Raw genomic sequence first — 16,903 nt, 5'->3', positions numbered from 1 at the left:
GAAAAAGTCTGCAAAAAACAATAGTTTTCAGCACTGATAATAATAAGAAATGTTTCTTAAGCAGCAAATCAGCATATTAGACTGATTTCTGAAGGATCATGTGACACTGAAGACTGGAGTTTCCATTACAGAAATTGAAACAGTTTCCATTTTAAAATATATTCAAATATAAATTATTATTCAACGATCTTTGTAATTATAGCTCTTAATATTTTTATGGCATTTTACTGTATTTTTCTATCCAATAAATGCAGACACATTAAACCTTGTTCGAAAACATTCAAAAAATCTTACCGACCCAGTTTGAACGATACTGAATATGGTCTATACTAAGCAGTACTTACTTATTTAGTCAGGACTGAAATGTAAACTATAACATTTCTACAGAGCCCTGCTCATGAAATGCTAGAAAAAATAAATAAATCATGCGCACGATTTACTAATTCGTTCCCTCGATTTGCTAAATAGTGTGCACAATTTACTAATTCGTCCTCTCGATTTATAAATTGTGTGCACGATTTAGCAAATCGAGGGGAAGAATTAATAAATCCTGTGCACAATTTATAAATCGAGGGAACGAAATAGTAAATCGTGCACACGATTTAGCCTACTATTTTTTCCTGCATGCCATGTGCGAGGCTCCGTACATTTCAACTAGAAACATCCAAAAAAAATATTTTAAGAAACAAATTAAGTTGCGATTTTTAATTTAGACCTACATTATCATGCTCTAAAATGACAAAATGTTAGATACACCTGAGCTATTCTGTTTGAATGAGAGGATAAAAAAAGTATCCTGTTGACAGCTTTATTTAGCACTTTGATTTAACACAGATGTTAAGAGCGGATGTAAACGGGGCCATAAACACCTCAACAAACACACAAAAAAACACACACACAAACACACTCATGAACACACACACACACACACACACACACACACACACAGAGTGCATGGCAGGAGAAACCCATCCTACCGCAGTGGTTGTTCCACAGGCTCAGCTAAGAGAGGGATGCAGAAATGTACAGAGAAAGACAGCAGAACGTGAATATAATGAAAGAGATTGTTTAAAAAAGAAACCAAAACTCAGAGAGGTAAAGAACCTTCAGCATGCAGGAATACAGAAACATGTTGTCTACAAATGCCAAACACACAAAACACACAACCCACAATCAAAATCAAGACATGCATGTTTTCTAGTGTTAGTCATCAGAGGTGGAATATGACCAACGGCTAACCAAAAGTCATCTAAAGGAGACTACGGTCAACTATAACTGGCCGTTATTTAAGCTGAATATTGTTGGTTGTAACTGGTTAAGGACTCTCACCTGATGCCTCCCCAAGCGTCCGACCAATATTAGAGAGGAGGTGATCTATGTTTGGGGCGGGCTGAACGTCCTCTGTGTCCACTGGTGTCTGAGGGGCGATGTAAATATTTAGCCAAGAAAAAATTTAAATTTTAAATGCTTAGTTATTTAGTCATATAGTTCACTTAATAATTTATTCTTTTTTTATGAATCTCAATAATAGTAAATAAAAACAAACAAACCTTTTCATCTTTTTCATGTTCTTCACAGAAAAACCAGGCATGCTGTGTAGAGAGAAAGACAATCATTGTTTAAAATGACAATTCAAATGAAGACTAGCTGTATAACCGGCAGTCATTTTTTGTCAGCTGTGTGCCTCACATGCTGAATGAGTGTCTCCACAATCTTGTAGCGGTCAGGCATGTGGGTGACCATGTCTGTCATGTTGTCCTCTGAGTTCCGGACAAGAGTGGGGCCAAACACCAGCGCCAAATTACGCGGCTCCATCTGCACATACACAAGCGCTCAGTAAAACATCCTACAGCTAACATGAACCAGCATGCTACTGTATTCAGCAGGTTACATGAGCAACTCTGCTGCTTTTTTAACAAGAAAAATGCCAAATTCAGACTATTACTAAATTCAGAATATGACTTATTCAAATCTCTAGACTATTTGCAAAGGTCTGCTGCATAGGCAAGGAAAAAAGATATGATCCAGCTGTTTTTTTTAAACAACACAAATCCAAATGGATATATAAAAAACAACACCTGTGTTTAATTATGCTTTGCATTTACCAAAGGTAAAAATATACTGTGATTTAAAATACTCAAATATCAGAATCGCTCCTAGTGAAAAATAAATGCATTAAAATAGATTTGAAATGCATTTATTTCATGCTAAGTGTACTACAAATACATTTAAATATTTATGTGCTTAATCAAAATACCCTGCAAAATTGTACTTGTAAACTAAACTGGTATATTTAAAGTCTGCTAAAAATCGGAAAAACAACTGATTTTGGGCTTAATGCACTTTAATTTTGCGGAAGCAGTGCCTTAGTCCAACTAAAGATATACTGAAGTATGTTTGATTGTGCTAAAGTGGAACTATTGCAATGAAAATACTTCAGGTAAACTTTAAATATCTTGCATTTAAAGATGGATATTATTTAAAAAAATCATACAATCCTCTTCAATGGCGATATTAAAACACATTTTAGGCGTAATATTAAGAAATGTGCTTTGTGCACAAGCTGTACTCCAAATATAGTTTAATTATAATTTCTATATTAGTAAGTCTCAAGTGATATGTCAGTAAATATGTTAGATTTGAACTATACTTAGTATGAAATAAATGTATTTTAAATATATTACTTTGTTCTTCTCAGAGTGGTCTGCCACAGTCTTTAGGTGTCCAATTAGGAATTTTAGAGTGTGGAAGTAATGATCTGGTAAATCACGAATCTGCAGGAACACAAAGAGAGACAAAAGGAAAAGTCCATATTAAAGCAAAGTAAAGAAAATACAAAATAAATACTATACACTACAATTCAAAAGGTTGGGGTCAGTGTGTGTATTTTATTTTAAACAAAATAAAATATATCTATTTCAAGTAAATACTTGATTGATTGATCACAAAATCCTGAATGAAAACATGCATATATTACAAAATATTTTGATCAAATAAATGTAGGCCTTGGTGAGCATAAAAGAAATCTTACCGATCCGAAACTTTTGAACGGTAGTGTAAACAGCAGAAAGTGGCTTTTAAAGTAACATGCTGAAAAAAATTTCATACCAGTTTCTTCATTGTCTTTAGTCTATCACTGGCACTCTCCATCCGATTGGCCTCAATAAAGTCATTGTATTTGTCTTCAAGAGGATAGTGAGAAACAGAAACACAAGGATAAAATGTCACTACATGACATACTTCATACCTTTCCAAACATATTTCTTCAGTATTCCACAGTATTTACAGTTTTATGCACATAAAATAGCACTTAATCACAGTTGGCGCACTCATAATCTCACCATCTGTGAAGAGAGGTTCTGGGAGTTTACGGAAGAAGGACTTTAGCAGGCTGCTGACCACATTCAGGTCTTGCCATTTCTGTACAGGAGTGACAAGTGAAAGAGGTTGTTGTTGTTGGTGTTGTTAACCCAATTATCACTGAGTCCTCAGTATGAGGAAGCATCCACTTAAACACGGGAAGTGAATATAACCAGTATGTTGATTCAGCCTCAAAGAGCCAGTGGCAATTTAACAATGACAGTGTCTCTGACAGAGATTGTGTGTGTGTGAACAGCTCACCTCCTCAGCGATGTTGATGTCTCCTCCTTTGTTGAGATGCTCCTGCAGGCTGGACACTACTGCATTGTTCCCTGGCACTCTGTAGATCCCTGTATACTCCAGACCCATGTCCTCCACCAACCCACAGCAGATCTCCACGAGCAGGGGAATGAACTACACAAACAATACACATGTAAACATACTAACCTAAACTCATCAGTTAGCAGAAGAAACACATTCAGCACACTAAAAAAAAGGACACACCTTGTTGTTTGTAGCAGGCTGGCAGTCCTCTAGACGCACACCAAATGCTTTAGGACCTGCTTTTTTAGCCTTCTTCATTATATTTATGCCCCACGGAGATTTAGGGGGGCTGCTTTCATCTTTGGCCTCGTGTTTTGGGGAACGTGGAGGTGCGCTGTTGTCTTGCTTACTGAGCAGAAATGTCATTCGAGGCACTCTGGGTGAGGAGTCTGGTTTATTACCCGTTGGACTACAGGAGGGAACCAAGAGGAGGATGATTGTTTTAAGTTTGAAACGGTGAAATGTGTTAAAAATGCTACAATGATCCCCATTCTCACCTTTGCTTTCTGTAGTCATTAAGTTTCTTATTGATGAGAGCTTGTCGTGAGAAACCCAATTCCTACGGACAAATATGAATAAAGAACATTTCATTTAACTGAAAAATTATTAATTGTCCCACCCCAAACACCACTGGTTGAGCAAATTTAGACATTTTGGGCAGAGCAAACCACAGGCCACAGAGCCAAAGTGAAATTAACCGACAAGCTGTGCCAGCGGTAATGAGAACTACAACAAACTGTAAATGAAAACATTTTCACACACTAAAAACCTTAATTGGAAAACTAAAAATAAATAGGAAAAATTAAAACAGTACATTTTTATATTTCTTAAACAATCCAAAAAAAGTGCTTGATTTTAATTTTAGTTTTCCCCATTTATGTTAATACATAAATAAAAAATAGAAAAAATAAATTGTAATTTATTTTTATTTAAAATTTTCCTAAACATGTTGGGTTTTGTTTTAGCATATTCATAAATTAAATTAAATTAAATTAAATTAAATTAAATTAAATTAAATTAAATTAAATTAAATTAAATTAAATTAAATTAAATTAAATTAAATTCTTGGATTTTCCAGTATGTTAGCTTTTATTTTAGCCTGTCCATATATATATATATAGATAGATAGATAGATAGATAGATAGACAGACAGATAGAAGATTATATATTATGAGCATATTCACATTTTTTAGCACACCTGGGAGTGATAGCAAAACCAGCTGACATTAAAGAGCAGTAAGAGAGGAAGCAGATCTCAAAAACAAACATCATGTAAACATGCACTGCTTCCTGCACAGGCAATGACAACCTCAAAAACCCAGTGTCATTCATCTGGACAAACCCAGAACAACAAATTTAGTCTTACAATTTCCTTCGGTTGAAGTCTATGTGCCATCATTCTCACACTCTCACCTCGTTGTCAGTCTTGCCGTTTTCTCGGATGACCCTAATCCACTCCAGCATGTCATCTCTGTCCTCCGCCTGTAGCAGGTATTCACAGAAGTCCTGTGTGGTCAACCTCAGCGCATGTTTGCGCTTCGTTTCACTGTATGCAATATCCACAAGGCAGCCCCGGATGCTGATTGGCTGCTCCTCTTCGGCCCCGCCTCCCAGCACCGCCCCTTTGAGCACTGCCTCTCGCTTGTCTTTGTAGAGGAACAGAGAATGGGACCGAAGCACGGAGAACACCCGCCTCCAAGGCCAGATGGCACTACCCACCTTCTGCAAGAGAGAGAGAGAGAGAGAAAAGACAAATCTCATCCATCAGATCATACAGGTGACTAATTACAGTGGTTTGTTAACTGCCACTTTTATCCAAAGCAACTTGTATGGCGAGTTTGAACTTAAAACCTTCCGGTTACAAGCCCACATCTTTATCTTAACCACTAACAACTGCTCCCCCGGATTATAAATGAACCCTCGCTGTCTGTTTGGCTTACCTTGCCCTTCTCCGTGTGGATCTGTTTAAAGTGAAGCCAGCCTTCTCTCTTCACGTCACTGTAGCTGATGCTGCCCAGCTCCGAGGTAGAGTGTCGTTTAGAGCGAGCCTCTTCTGCAGCACCCAGACTGTCCAGAGACTAAACCATGACACGGGACAGAGAAATACACAACTGTGACACTGACCTGGGACTACAGTATATAAAGAACCAGAATACAGGAAGAGAACATTTAAAGCTGATATACTCATTTAAAAAAAAACATGCATATTCAATCAAAATAAAAATAGATGATGGAGAGGTCAAAACAAATTATTAAATAAAATAACTATTAAAAATAGTTTTTGTTAAATTAAATTAAGCAATAATAATATAAATATTAGCTGAAAAACGTGAACTTAAAAAATGAGATGTTGCCTTTGCAACTAACAGAAAAAAAACTGAAGTACTAAAATTACTAAAACAAAATAAAATTAATAGAGATGAAATGTATTTTTTTATACAAAAATGAATTAAAATTTGACAGATGCACATACAGTTTTAAAAATTAAATTGAAAACTTAATTAAATTTATTATTAAAGCTTAAGTATAATAGTATATATATATATATATATATATATATATATATATATATATATATATATACATATACATTTACATATACATATACATATACATATACATATACATACATACACAAAAACTTCAATTGAAATTAAACTAATAATTAAAAACATAAAAATAAAATCAAATTCTATATAGAATATGTGCATCTGTCGGAATTTAATTCATTTTTGTATTAAAAAAAATACATTTAATTTCTACATTTTAATTTTATTTCGTTTTAGTAATTTTAGTACTTCAATTTTTTTTTTCTGTTAGTTGCAAAGGCAACATCTCATTTTTAAAAAAATAAAAAATGGTATATAAATGATTCCAGTCAGAAGAAGCTGAAAAATATGCATTGTACATAGAGAATACAGCACATGCTAATTTGCATCTCAACCCTCTAGAAAGGGTTTTTCTTTAAAAAATAAAATAAAAATAATAATAGTAATGAAAAAATATTAGTCATAAAAAATAATAATAATACTAAAATAAAACCGGTATTGACCAATCAGCATCCAACATCTGATCTATACACAGAAATATATCAGATTACGTTGACTAATGTTGACTCAAAACAATACCGTTTTGTTAATGCCGAAATTTTGGAGTGTATGACCCAGTTTCTACGGTAATTTAGGAAATTAAACTCACCCCTTCAGTAAAGAAGCTCTTAACTCTTTTTGGAATCCTCCTGTTGAAGAAGCACAGTGAGAATACATTTTAACATAAAATCAACTCGCACATCCTTACCGAGGTGTGAACGGTGTTCAATACTAGTAGGAAAGTCCCAAAACTCACGAGAAGATCCGCCCCTCTTCTCTATATGCATTAAGGCCCTCATCACATGACTTGGAGCGCTCAGTGGTGATGGCCAGCAGGTAAGAAGAGCGACGATTAGACTTAGGATCACCTGCTAGACACAGAAAAAGAGACACACCCATTCATTACAAACCATGAAGATGACAAAGAACTGTCACACAGGAAAAGAAGAGATAGAGCTGATGAAGGACAGTTAGTGTGGAGTTGGTAAGAATACAGGAAGTAATTTGAGATTAGGAGGAGGTGGGAAGGCGGTCATCTTCATCACAGTCTCAGTGAAGTCCAAAGATGGTGCACGAGCATTACCGAACGATCATGTGAGCATACGCAGTACATGCACATATACATTTGACTTATTTGTGCTGTATGAGTACGCATGCAGTAGGAGGAGCTTTACAGCGATCACATGCAGCATCTGAATGTTTACATAATTTCGCAAACTTGTCGCAATGTTTTCATGTACGCAGTGATTTGATCATTTAGTAGTAACAGTAACAATGTTTCTCTTTCTCTGCATCACTCACTGCAGTTGTGGGAGAAAAGGCGGTTGAGGGGAAAGGTGAAGGTTGGGGAGGCGGGGCTTGTGGCCACAGCAGGGGCGGAGTTTATACCGCCACTGGACACGACGGAGGAGGCGGGGACATGACGAGCCCGCAGATCTGCACTCGGACTGGTCGGCTCATCTGTGGGAGGAGTGGAACGGAGCAAAGGATAGGGAAAGGGGGAGGAAGGAAGGACGGAAGACAAGAATAAAAGAACATTATATTGGAAAAAGGAGTAAGATTGAAAGAAGGGAAACCAAAAAGAATAACAAGGAAGGAGGGAAAGGTTAGAGAGAAAGCAAAATGGTGTTGCACAGTTAATTTCAAGATATTTAAATATCATAATACACCAAAACACAGGAGACTCTTCCTCTCTGACATGTGTGCAATGAAAAGTAAACAACTGAATTTCCAAACACAGCCAAACCTAATGAGATTTAGACGTTCTTAAAGAGAGGAGGAGTGACCGAGTGTTACTGTAAGCAGAAGCTATATCTGTACCCACTCATCATGTGTTAAGGCAATTCATGTTAAAGCATGTAATATGCGACAAAGTGAAAAATGATTAAAGATAAGAGAAGAAAAAGAAAGAGAAAGAATTAGTAAATCATAAAGCATTTTGTACCTGACTCGAAGCCCTCCATGAAATAAGTGCTCAATGTGGAACTGAGATGTACAACTGCTTTTTGTATTAGCACATGGTTTCAGTTCTTGCTAAAGCGCAAAGTGCTCAGTGTGCGTTTCTCGTGGGAAGTAGTTGGTTGCTGCAGGTATGCTTTTATAACAACCTCTCTGGAGTGGTTAACTGCTTAAAGCGTTAATGGACGTTAAAATATCCATCCTGTCAAAGTCTTTCTTTTCCCAAATGCCTCATATATAAGCACATATTAGCCATGTGTGAGACTGAGTGGCACCTTCAAAGAATTCTTTAAAAAAAACCTCTGTTTTCAAAGCATGTGCTTGCAGTTATACGTCAGGTCTTTCTTGCCCTGCGGCGGTAACATGATCGCTTTAAAAACACAACTTGGCAGCACGTTGGTATTTCAGTGATGAAGGAGAATCTGTCAACCAGTAAACCACCTGCAACAACATCTGTCAACACCACCAGGAGGCAGCAGAACACAAACACTGCTAAACAAGAGGCTTTCTAAACAAGGTTTGGCTGGTTAGCAAGGTCCAGTTAGCTCTAGGCCCAGTTGCTCAAAAGTAATTTGATCAGATTTTGGCGGATTAGATGAAATCTTGAAAATCGTTTGTTTAAAAGAAAAAAACAAAGGATTCTGAGATTGGAGTTGATCGTGTAATCCATTCTTGGTTTTGATCTGGATCAACCCTACAATATGGGTTCTTCAAAACACATTTTAGTGGGATTGGCATACCTTTGATCCAAAAAAAAAATAAATAAATAAAATAAAATTGGATTATCAAGATCCCAGTAGAAACTGGGATTCAGAGAGCTTTCAGGAACAAAATGTACTAAAACTTGAAAATTGTTCTAATAAAAAGCATTTAGTAGAAAATATAATTTCATTAATTCATCTCATTAATTACAATCCTCATGTCGTTCCAAACCTGTTAGACCTTCGGCTAACAGGTTCGAGATATTTTTGATGAAATCTGAGAGCTTTCTGACCCTGCATAGACAGCAACAGAACTACCATGTTTAAGGCACAGAAAGGTAGTAAAGACATTGTTAAAATAGTCCACGTGGCATCAGTGGTTCAACCTTCATGTTATGAAGCTATAGACTACATTTTGTGGGCCAAGGAAACAAAAATGACAAAATGCATGTGTCAGTAGCGTTGCTGTCTATGCAGGGTCAGAAAGCTCTTGGATTTTTTCAAAAATATCTTAATTTGTGTTCTGAAGATGAACGAAGGTCTTATGAATTACAAAAGAAATAATAATTAATAACAAAATACACAATTTTTCATTAACTATCAAACAATCAACAACTATCAAGTAGGTCCCCTGTTTGAACTTATCAGCATGCTGCTCTCTATTCTCATTACATTTACATTTAGTCATTTAACAGACACTTTTATCCAAAGCGACTTACAAATGAGGACAATGGAAGCTATCAAAAACAACAAAAGAGCAATGATATATAAGTGCTATAACAAGTCTCAGTTTTATACGTAGCAAGGGCTTTTAAATAATATAATAAATAAAAAGAAAAAACAGATAGAATAGAAAATTTGAATAGAGCAAGCTAAGTTTTAGAGGTCTTTTTTATAATTGTATAATAAATGAAAAGAAAATAGATAGAATACAAAAAGATTAGAAAGTGACTTTTCATACTATGCATCTTTGGGAGGGCACAATCAAAGCGACGTTCACTTGCAGAACGTAAGCTTCTAGAGGGCACATAAGTCTGAAGTAATGAATTTAGGTAAAGGGGTGCAGAGCCAGTGCTGGTTTTGTATGCAAACATCAATACCTTGAATTTTATGCGAGCAGCTATTGGTAGCCAGTGCAAATTGATAAATAGAGGTGTGACGTATATTCTTTTCGGCTCATTAAAAATTAATCTTGCTGCCGCGTTCATTATTTGTGTTTCTTTTTCTCTGTGCACTATTTTTTGTTAAAATAATGTGACTATCTTTTATCTCAGCCATCCATCTCTTCAGACTTCATATGAAGTCCACTTTTCTTCTTTGTCATCAGTTGATCGCATTTTTTAATTTCTTCAACATTCATTACAATACACACACATCAACCAATGTCTAATTAAATATCTTTGTCTTAAATCAAGTGAATCCTCTTTCTTTTAATTCTCTGATGTTGTCTACTCTTTTTCTCTCACACTAGAAGGGAGCAGGGGCGGAAAAATTCCCAATCTAGGATGTGGAATCTGGACTGTGCTTGTTTTCCAGCCACTGGCAGAAATAGCTGTTCCGTGGGTTTAACAAAGGCCCTCATTACTGAAGCATGAGTATGAGCTCACACACACAACTCCATAGAGTCTGTATCATGGACATACAGCACTAGCATATACAAAATCCATCTGTACTACTTCAACATCAGTCATGTGCAACAGTCTTATTCTGAGGTTCAGATGAGATGCCGTAAATAACCCAACCCACCAGAAGTACTTCCATGAACGGACTCTCACTGGACACGATATGCAGTCTTTCTGCAGACAAATCCACAAAACCATAGAGTGAAGAACACAAATATAATGAACATGGCGAGGTTTGGTTTTAGTGTCACAAATCAAAATGAAACCAGGCCTGACAACACTGTAATATGAGCAAAAGTGTGTTGAGAGGGATTTCTCCAAAAACTAGATGGGTTTTAAGGGAGACAACGTGTGTGCGGATGTGCAAAACTCTTTTGCGTGTAGCGTGTTAGTGTGTGAATAGTTGGTGGAGTGAAGACTCCTCCCCTTTTTATTGGAGACACAATGACCACATTGAGGGCAGAAAGAGCTGAGTGTGCCGATTGTGTCCGGTAATATCTGACTGTGTGTGAGAGTGTGTATGTGTGTGTCCTTCACCCCTAACCCCGAAAACCCCTGCTCCCTGCCCCTCTTCCTTCTGCTACTCTCAGTTCACAACACAGATATAAAGTGCAAGTCTTCAGGAACTAAACAAAACACAACAGTAAATTCACTCCAAAACAATTTTAACTTTCCTCATTCCTCTGAAAATTTTTTACCTGAAATGACCCTTTACTAAGCTCCACCTCCCTCAGTTAAAAGAAACTTCAGTGAGAATGAACCAGAGATTTCTGATCAGCATGACTTTTAGTAAAATATGTTCAAAAAGTGATAAAAAGTGATTGGGTATTATTATTATGTGGGCTGGAATGAGCAAAAATATTTGTTTGTTATTTGTTTTTCCTAAGATTTTGGAGTAACAGGTTACCAAGTAATTTTTTTTGTTACTTGAAACAAAGTAAACATTAAGTAAAATAACATAAAATATAAAAATGAATTGAAAACAATATAGGCATATTTACAAAAAACAAACCAAAATTACAAAAATGTTAACTAATTTAAATTCAACTGGAAAAATAAAATGAATTTAATATATATAAACCCTACAATAGTATCACACTTATCTAAAAAGTTTGTCTAAAAATCTCTGTTTTTTTATCTCAGGCTTGTAGTTTGTTGCATGCTGTAGATATAGATATGGCCCTATGCAATGAATATTATTTATGCTTCCTGGTTGTAATCATGACTTGAATGTCATCTTTACACAAAACAAAGATCCAATTGCACTAACACAATAAAGCAGTTTGAAAACCATTCACCCCAAATCAATAAGAGAAATTCCAGTACAAACAACTCCACTGACAAGGCAGGTAGAGCAAGAACAGACTGTCTGTTGTGTTTTTATCAGTATGGTGTAACATGCCCCAGCTTGTGAGCATTTCTGTCAGTTTCAGTTTAGTCCTCTCTGTTTCAGAGTCTTTTATGCTGCTCTGCCTCCATCATCAATCTCTAAACCAGGGCCTGGGAAACACCGGCCTGCTCTCATCCTTTTTAACAAATGTAATCAAACTGAAGGGTCTACCTCAAGGGTGTGTTGCACTGTACAGGTGTGTGGTAGCAGAAACAAGCTTCTCGTCTGTACTGAATGCTAAAGGTGGGGCACTTTTATGCAGAGTGGTTTTAGGCTTAACCTGCTTCAGGAATGAATGCACTGCACTAACAACAGCTTATGCAATCACAACAGATCATAAAAAGATGTCCAGCAGTGAAAAGATCCGAACGATCTAAAAATCACTAAGAAATAAGCCCTGAAATGAAGTGGTTTTGTTTTAATGTTGCTATTACAGCTTCTAATGCAACGTTAAAGGAAAGCAAATGACCATCTGAACTCTTTTAAGGAAACTGCAAAATCAATAGCACTCCACTTGAATCCAGCTGTGCTATAAACATATAATTAGAGGAAACAGAGATTCATGGCCAACCATGTATAACCACTCTGTAGCACATTTAACAGACAGAGTTTTGGTGTCTATGCGTCTATCACCGTTTGTTTTAAATGTTTTGCATTCAGCCAGCCATTTTGTTTCAGATTTCCTCTTGCACTCTGGTTTAGTAATAAAGGCAAGCAGAGACAAGATCGCTTTGAGCTACAGGCCAGAGCAAACACACAAACTACACACACTTTAGACAGCTGCTTTTTTTTTTTTTAAATAAAACCAATCAAACCCTAACCTTACCCTAACCTTAAGACTTTACTTGTTTAGTTTATTTATAAACCATTTCTCCATTTAAGGGTGACTTAGTTAACATCTGTAGATATTTTTCAGCTATTATGTCCCTAAAATGAGGGTAGGGTATAAAACATACTTATTCACACAACTGTGCCTTAGCCAATCAATCAACATTTCTACAGTATGTAAATATTCGAGACAATTCACGTCAAGTCCTTTAGCTTCATAGTGTTCCTATAACTAGCAATGCAAAGGTCATGAGTTCAATTCCCAAAGATTGCCGTCAATTTGGACAAAAGCGTCTACTAAAACTGTAGAAACAGGATGGAGTTGGGTGAGGCACTGGAAGAGTGGAAAAAGAAGGAGAGGAAGAACGAAAAATAGGACTACTTTAAATCCAGTAAGTCTGATTCAGCCACAGACAACCAGTATTGTCAGGCTGACCGTGGGAGATTCCAGCATTACCTAATGCAGACATGCACACTGGTTCACCAGACATAGGAAATGAAGGGTAAGACCAGTGGGGTTGTGAGTTATTAAGACAGTCATTCTCCAACATTCCCATCAGTCTATTTTAATGGTGTCTGGATACTTAATCAGTTTCCTTGTTAAAATAACAACCATGTGCAGGATAGAGCGAGCAAATGATGGGAAGAGAGAAAGAGAGGGAGAAACCGAGAACTAGATGGAACAGTATTCTGTATACACCAAGAAGAAAAGAGCATGAGAGTCAGCAGGGACTTACCTATGAAGGGAATTGACGCGAGGGAATCATCCTCTATAGACAGAGGTGGTAGGTTACCGTTTGTACGCCGATGAGAAATAGCACTCTCCGCTTTGGCAGGGGGCTCCGTAGGATCAGAGGTAAAGAGTAGAGGGTCACTGGAGTCAAGTGCTATGCCGTAATGTGGATGCCGTAGGGCATTCGCACCCCTTCGGCCGGTGGGTGGTTTCTGCCTTAGAACCACTTCCTGTGTCTGGGCTTCACCTGTTGCTTCCCCTGCCCCTCTGTCGTGATTAGTGGGTCGGTAAGTTCTGTCTTGTCCTTCAAGGGATGTGGGAATAGCAGTTGTAGAGGAGGTGGTTGGTGGAGTTGGGGAAGGAGAGGACGAGGATGGAAGCCCCTCTGGAGGACTGGTTTTGGTTGTAGGGGTCCAGAGGTGTGGACCTGTGTAAGAGGGGTCTCTGAAAGACTGGGCTTGCTGCAAGATACGGCCGGTCTTCCGGTTGAAAGAGGGGCTGTAGCTACGATAGCCAATCGGCTCCTCGTCTAGACTCTGGCAAGAAGGCAAACGTCTTGCCTGTGGAGCTGCCTGCTGTGGTTGCGGAGTCTGAGATGAGTGTTGGTGCGCTGCGTGTGTGAGGTTTTGATGCTGAGGTGTGTGTTGGTGGTGGTGCTGCTGGATTTGGTGGTGTGACTCACAATGTCCGCCACATCTCAGATAGCTTTCAGTCCTGTTTGGAGGCTGCTGGACCCAAGTAGATCTTTCCATTTGTGAAGAAAGTATCCCCACAGCTCTGTCGAGAGTTTCCAGTGAACGTCCCGTATGTCCGTACCGGCTTGCGAGAAGGTTTTCGGAGGACTTGCGCCCATATGCCACCGCAGATGGGTGGTGTCCATAAGCATGCTCACCCCGCCAGTCTCTGTGGTTCCAGTGAGGATCAGCGTATGCTGCCGAGCTCTGCTGAAGCAGCAGCAATGTGTCTTGCGATGCACTGTGAGGAAAACCCACTTGCTGCGAACGCCTGGCCCTCCCAAGCTCACCTAGACGATCCTGTGAGAAACTCCTGTTGCGTGGATGCATGGAGCGAGAATTTGATCGCTCTCGTTCCCGTTCCCGGCCAGGTACCTGGCTGTAGTACCAGTTGGAAAGGGCTTGTTGGGTGCATTCGCTGCGGCTGGATGGGGGTGTTGATGTTGACTGAGAAGGGCTGGCCCAAGGTGGGCTTTCCTTGCGGCCTCCAATGTGCCCCACGTTGTGGTTGGCGAGATGAGCATGATGCAATGGGCTCATCATCCCTCCCGAGGAAGAAGATGAAGAATATGAGCGTCCTCTCATTTGTCCGGTTGCCTGCTGTTCCCTGTCAGTCATTCCATACTGGATCTCTTCAGTTCGGTGTGCAGGGCTAGTGTGACCAACACCTCCTGGCTCACAGCTCCTGCCCTCGGCTGCCCAGACGGTATTGGAAGCTACTGTCCGGTTGTCAAGGGGCGGAGAGGGACCAGACGAGGAGCCGGGCCAGCGGCTCCAGTTGTCCAGCTGGTTTTGCCCCATGTGTGAAGAAGCTGGGGCAGGGTTGGGGGGGTACCCTGCAGGAGGCTGGGTTTTTGTACGTGGAGGGTAGAGGACAGGGGGTGGTGGAGGAAGATTCTGGGCCTTTCCTGTATATGGATTGTTCCCTGTTAGGTAGGCATCATGGGAATATGCCTGAAAGAGAAAACATACAACTGTTTAATTCTAAAGGAACATAAAGGGGTGAGAGTGAGAAAGGCATCAAGGAATGGATGTGAAAAGTTCATAGAAAAAAGAGGTTAGAGAGATGACATTACTATTACATATTGACCATGAGACACTATTACTGTACTGATCATGTGATTGTGTCATAATTCTGAGTTTCAGTGTAGTACTAGCTTATTCAGTTTTTCAAACATCAAAACAAACACCAAAACTGGATTATCTAAAGATGTCTGGCGATAAGACAAAAGCTGATGATTTCTAATAGTTTTCTAAAATTATCTAAAAATAATTTTAAAAAAATATTTCCAGAAAAAAATAATAATAATTTAATTTACCCAAATTATGTTTCTAATTTGTTTCAAGAGATTACATTTTTTTTAAAGAATTGATTTAGTTTTAACATTAAATCTCTCTTAATATATTATAAATATATGTGATATTTAGATTGATGGTTAAAGCAAGAAAAATACATAAGAAAAGCATAAGAGAAATTTAAAACTTAATTCACGTCATATTATAAGCACCTTCTAAATTAAATTTATCTTGTTTTAAGGATGTTTCAATAGAAATATGACTAAAATACTGCTTTCAAAAATTATTTTCGCAGTATAAATTTACAAATGAGTAGACATCAACTCCAAAACCACAACAACTTGCACGACCCATGCAGTGACTGCTCTGTAACTGTAGAGAGGATGTCAAGCTGACCAGAAGCACCAGCCCTCCATCAACACAAACCTCAAAACACACTGACACAAACTCGACATGTGCTACATTAAGAATTTATTATCAAAACAGAGACATGGCTGAATGATGAAAATGCTGTCCGGCTCCAGACAAGCAAATCGACTAACATAGCATAGTACATGCAGTCTGCTAATACATGCAAATGCAACCAACACAGAAAACCGGAACTCACTAATAGAGAGAAACATTCCCTAAAGCTCCAATTTGTCGAACGTCTCTCGTTTTCTTTATAGTGTCCTCTTTAACAGCTAAAATGTACCTCTTATGTCCTGATTCATGCTTTTTCAAGTTCATGTCTCGTTGTCACGTCCCTCTGTTATTCTCTGTATCTCTTTTTCTCTCTCTGTCTATGGTGAGCCCTACCCAACCCAATGCTCTTGAACTCCCTCCTTTCTCTCTCTCTCTCTCTCTCTCTCTCTCTCTCTCTCTCTCTCTCTCTCGTCCTCTCTCCACCCTGTGTGAGTGTGGGAGGGGCTACATAACTGATGATGTCATCTCTGGAATGTAGCTGATGCGGGTGTAAGGAGGGGTGTGTAGAGAGACAGAGAGAAGGAGAGGTAGACATGGGGGGGAAGAATAGAAGAGTGGGGTCTCTTGGGAGGCTATATGGGTAATTCGCTTAGTATGAGTGCCCTAGTATAGAGATTCATTCGAGTGTGTATAAAGCATGTGTCCGTATGTGCCACACAAGTGCATAAAGGTTCCCCTTCGCCTTTAGTGAGTTGCATGTCCAATCATGTGGGCAACTGGGTAATTTGTGCACTGAAGAAAATATGTGAGTGGGAATGTTTGTGCACTGTGTGAAAGAATGCATATGTGTTTGTGAGTATTTTTGTGGTAATCATATGACCGTCTGCGTGCTTACAACATGACTGATTCTTGATTTCTTGCTTGGAAATGCTTCAAAGACCCTGCTGAAGCAACCTACTGACT

The 16,903-nt window shown here is 38.4% G+C and overlaps 1 protein-coding gene across 9 annotated transcripts in view; it reads right to left on the bottom strand.

Annotated features, from left to right (window-relative positions):
* LOC109045977 (rho GTPase-activating protein 23-like) overlaps positions 1-16,903 on the bottom strand; it is a 64,430-nt gene that overhangs the window by 3,646 nt on the left and 43,881 nt on the right. For 4 of the 9 annotated variants that reach the window (XM_042720186.1, XM_042720185.1, XM_042720179.1 and 1 more), the window contains exons 7-21: positions 13,510-15,193; positions 7,575-7,733; positions 7,030-7,144; positions 6,883-6,922; positions 5,625-5,762; positions 5,098-5,406; positions 4,182-4,243; positions 3,865-4,093; positions 3,622-3,774; positions 3,342-3,420; positions 3,109-3,182; positions 2,685-2,774; positions 1,690-1,815; positions 1,551-1,592; positions 1,330-1,417 (exon numbers count right to left, since the gene is read on the bottom strand). In XM_042720186.1, the coding sequence (XP_042576120.1) occupies positions 1,330-1,417; positions 1,551-1,592; positions 1,690-1,815; positions 2,685-2,774; positions 3,109-3,182; positions 3,342-3,420; positions 3,622-3,774; positions 3,865-4,093; positions 4,182-4,243; positions 5,098-5,406; positions 5,625-5,762; positions 6,883-6,922; positions 7,030-7,144; positions 7,575-7,733; positions 13,510-15,193 (3,388 nt within the window). Of the gene's footprint in view, positions 1-1,329; positions 1,418-1,550; positions 1,593-1,689; positions 1,816-2,684; positions 2,775-3,108; positions 3,183-3,341; positions 3,421-3,621; positions 3,775-3,864; positions 4,094-4,181; positions 4,244-5,097; positions 5,407-5,624; positions 5,763-6,882; positions 6,923-7,029; positions 7,145-7,574; positions 7,734-13,509; positions 15,194-16,229; positions 16,764-16,903 lie in introns of those variants that run through there. The other 5 variants (XM_042720180.1, XM_042720182.1, XM_042720187.1 and 2 more) reach the window with 4 other exon arrangements.

The sequence above is a fragment of the Cyprinus carpio genome, chromosome B3 (genome assembly GCF_018340385.1).
Source record: "Cyprinus carpio isolate SPL01 chromosome B3, ASM1834038v1, whole genome shotgun sequence".
Taxonomy (NCBI): domain Eukaryota; kingdom Metazoa; phylum Chordata; class Actinopteri; order Cypriniformes; family Cyprinidae; genus Cyprinus; species Cyprinus carpio.
This window is presented reverse-complemented; position numbering and strand designations above follow the sequence as displayed.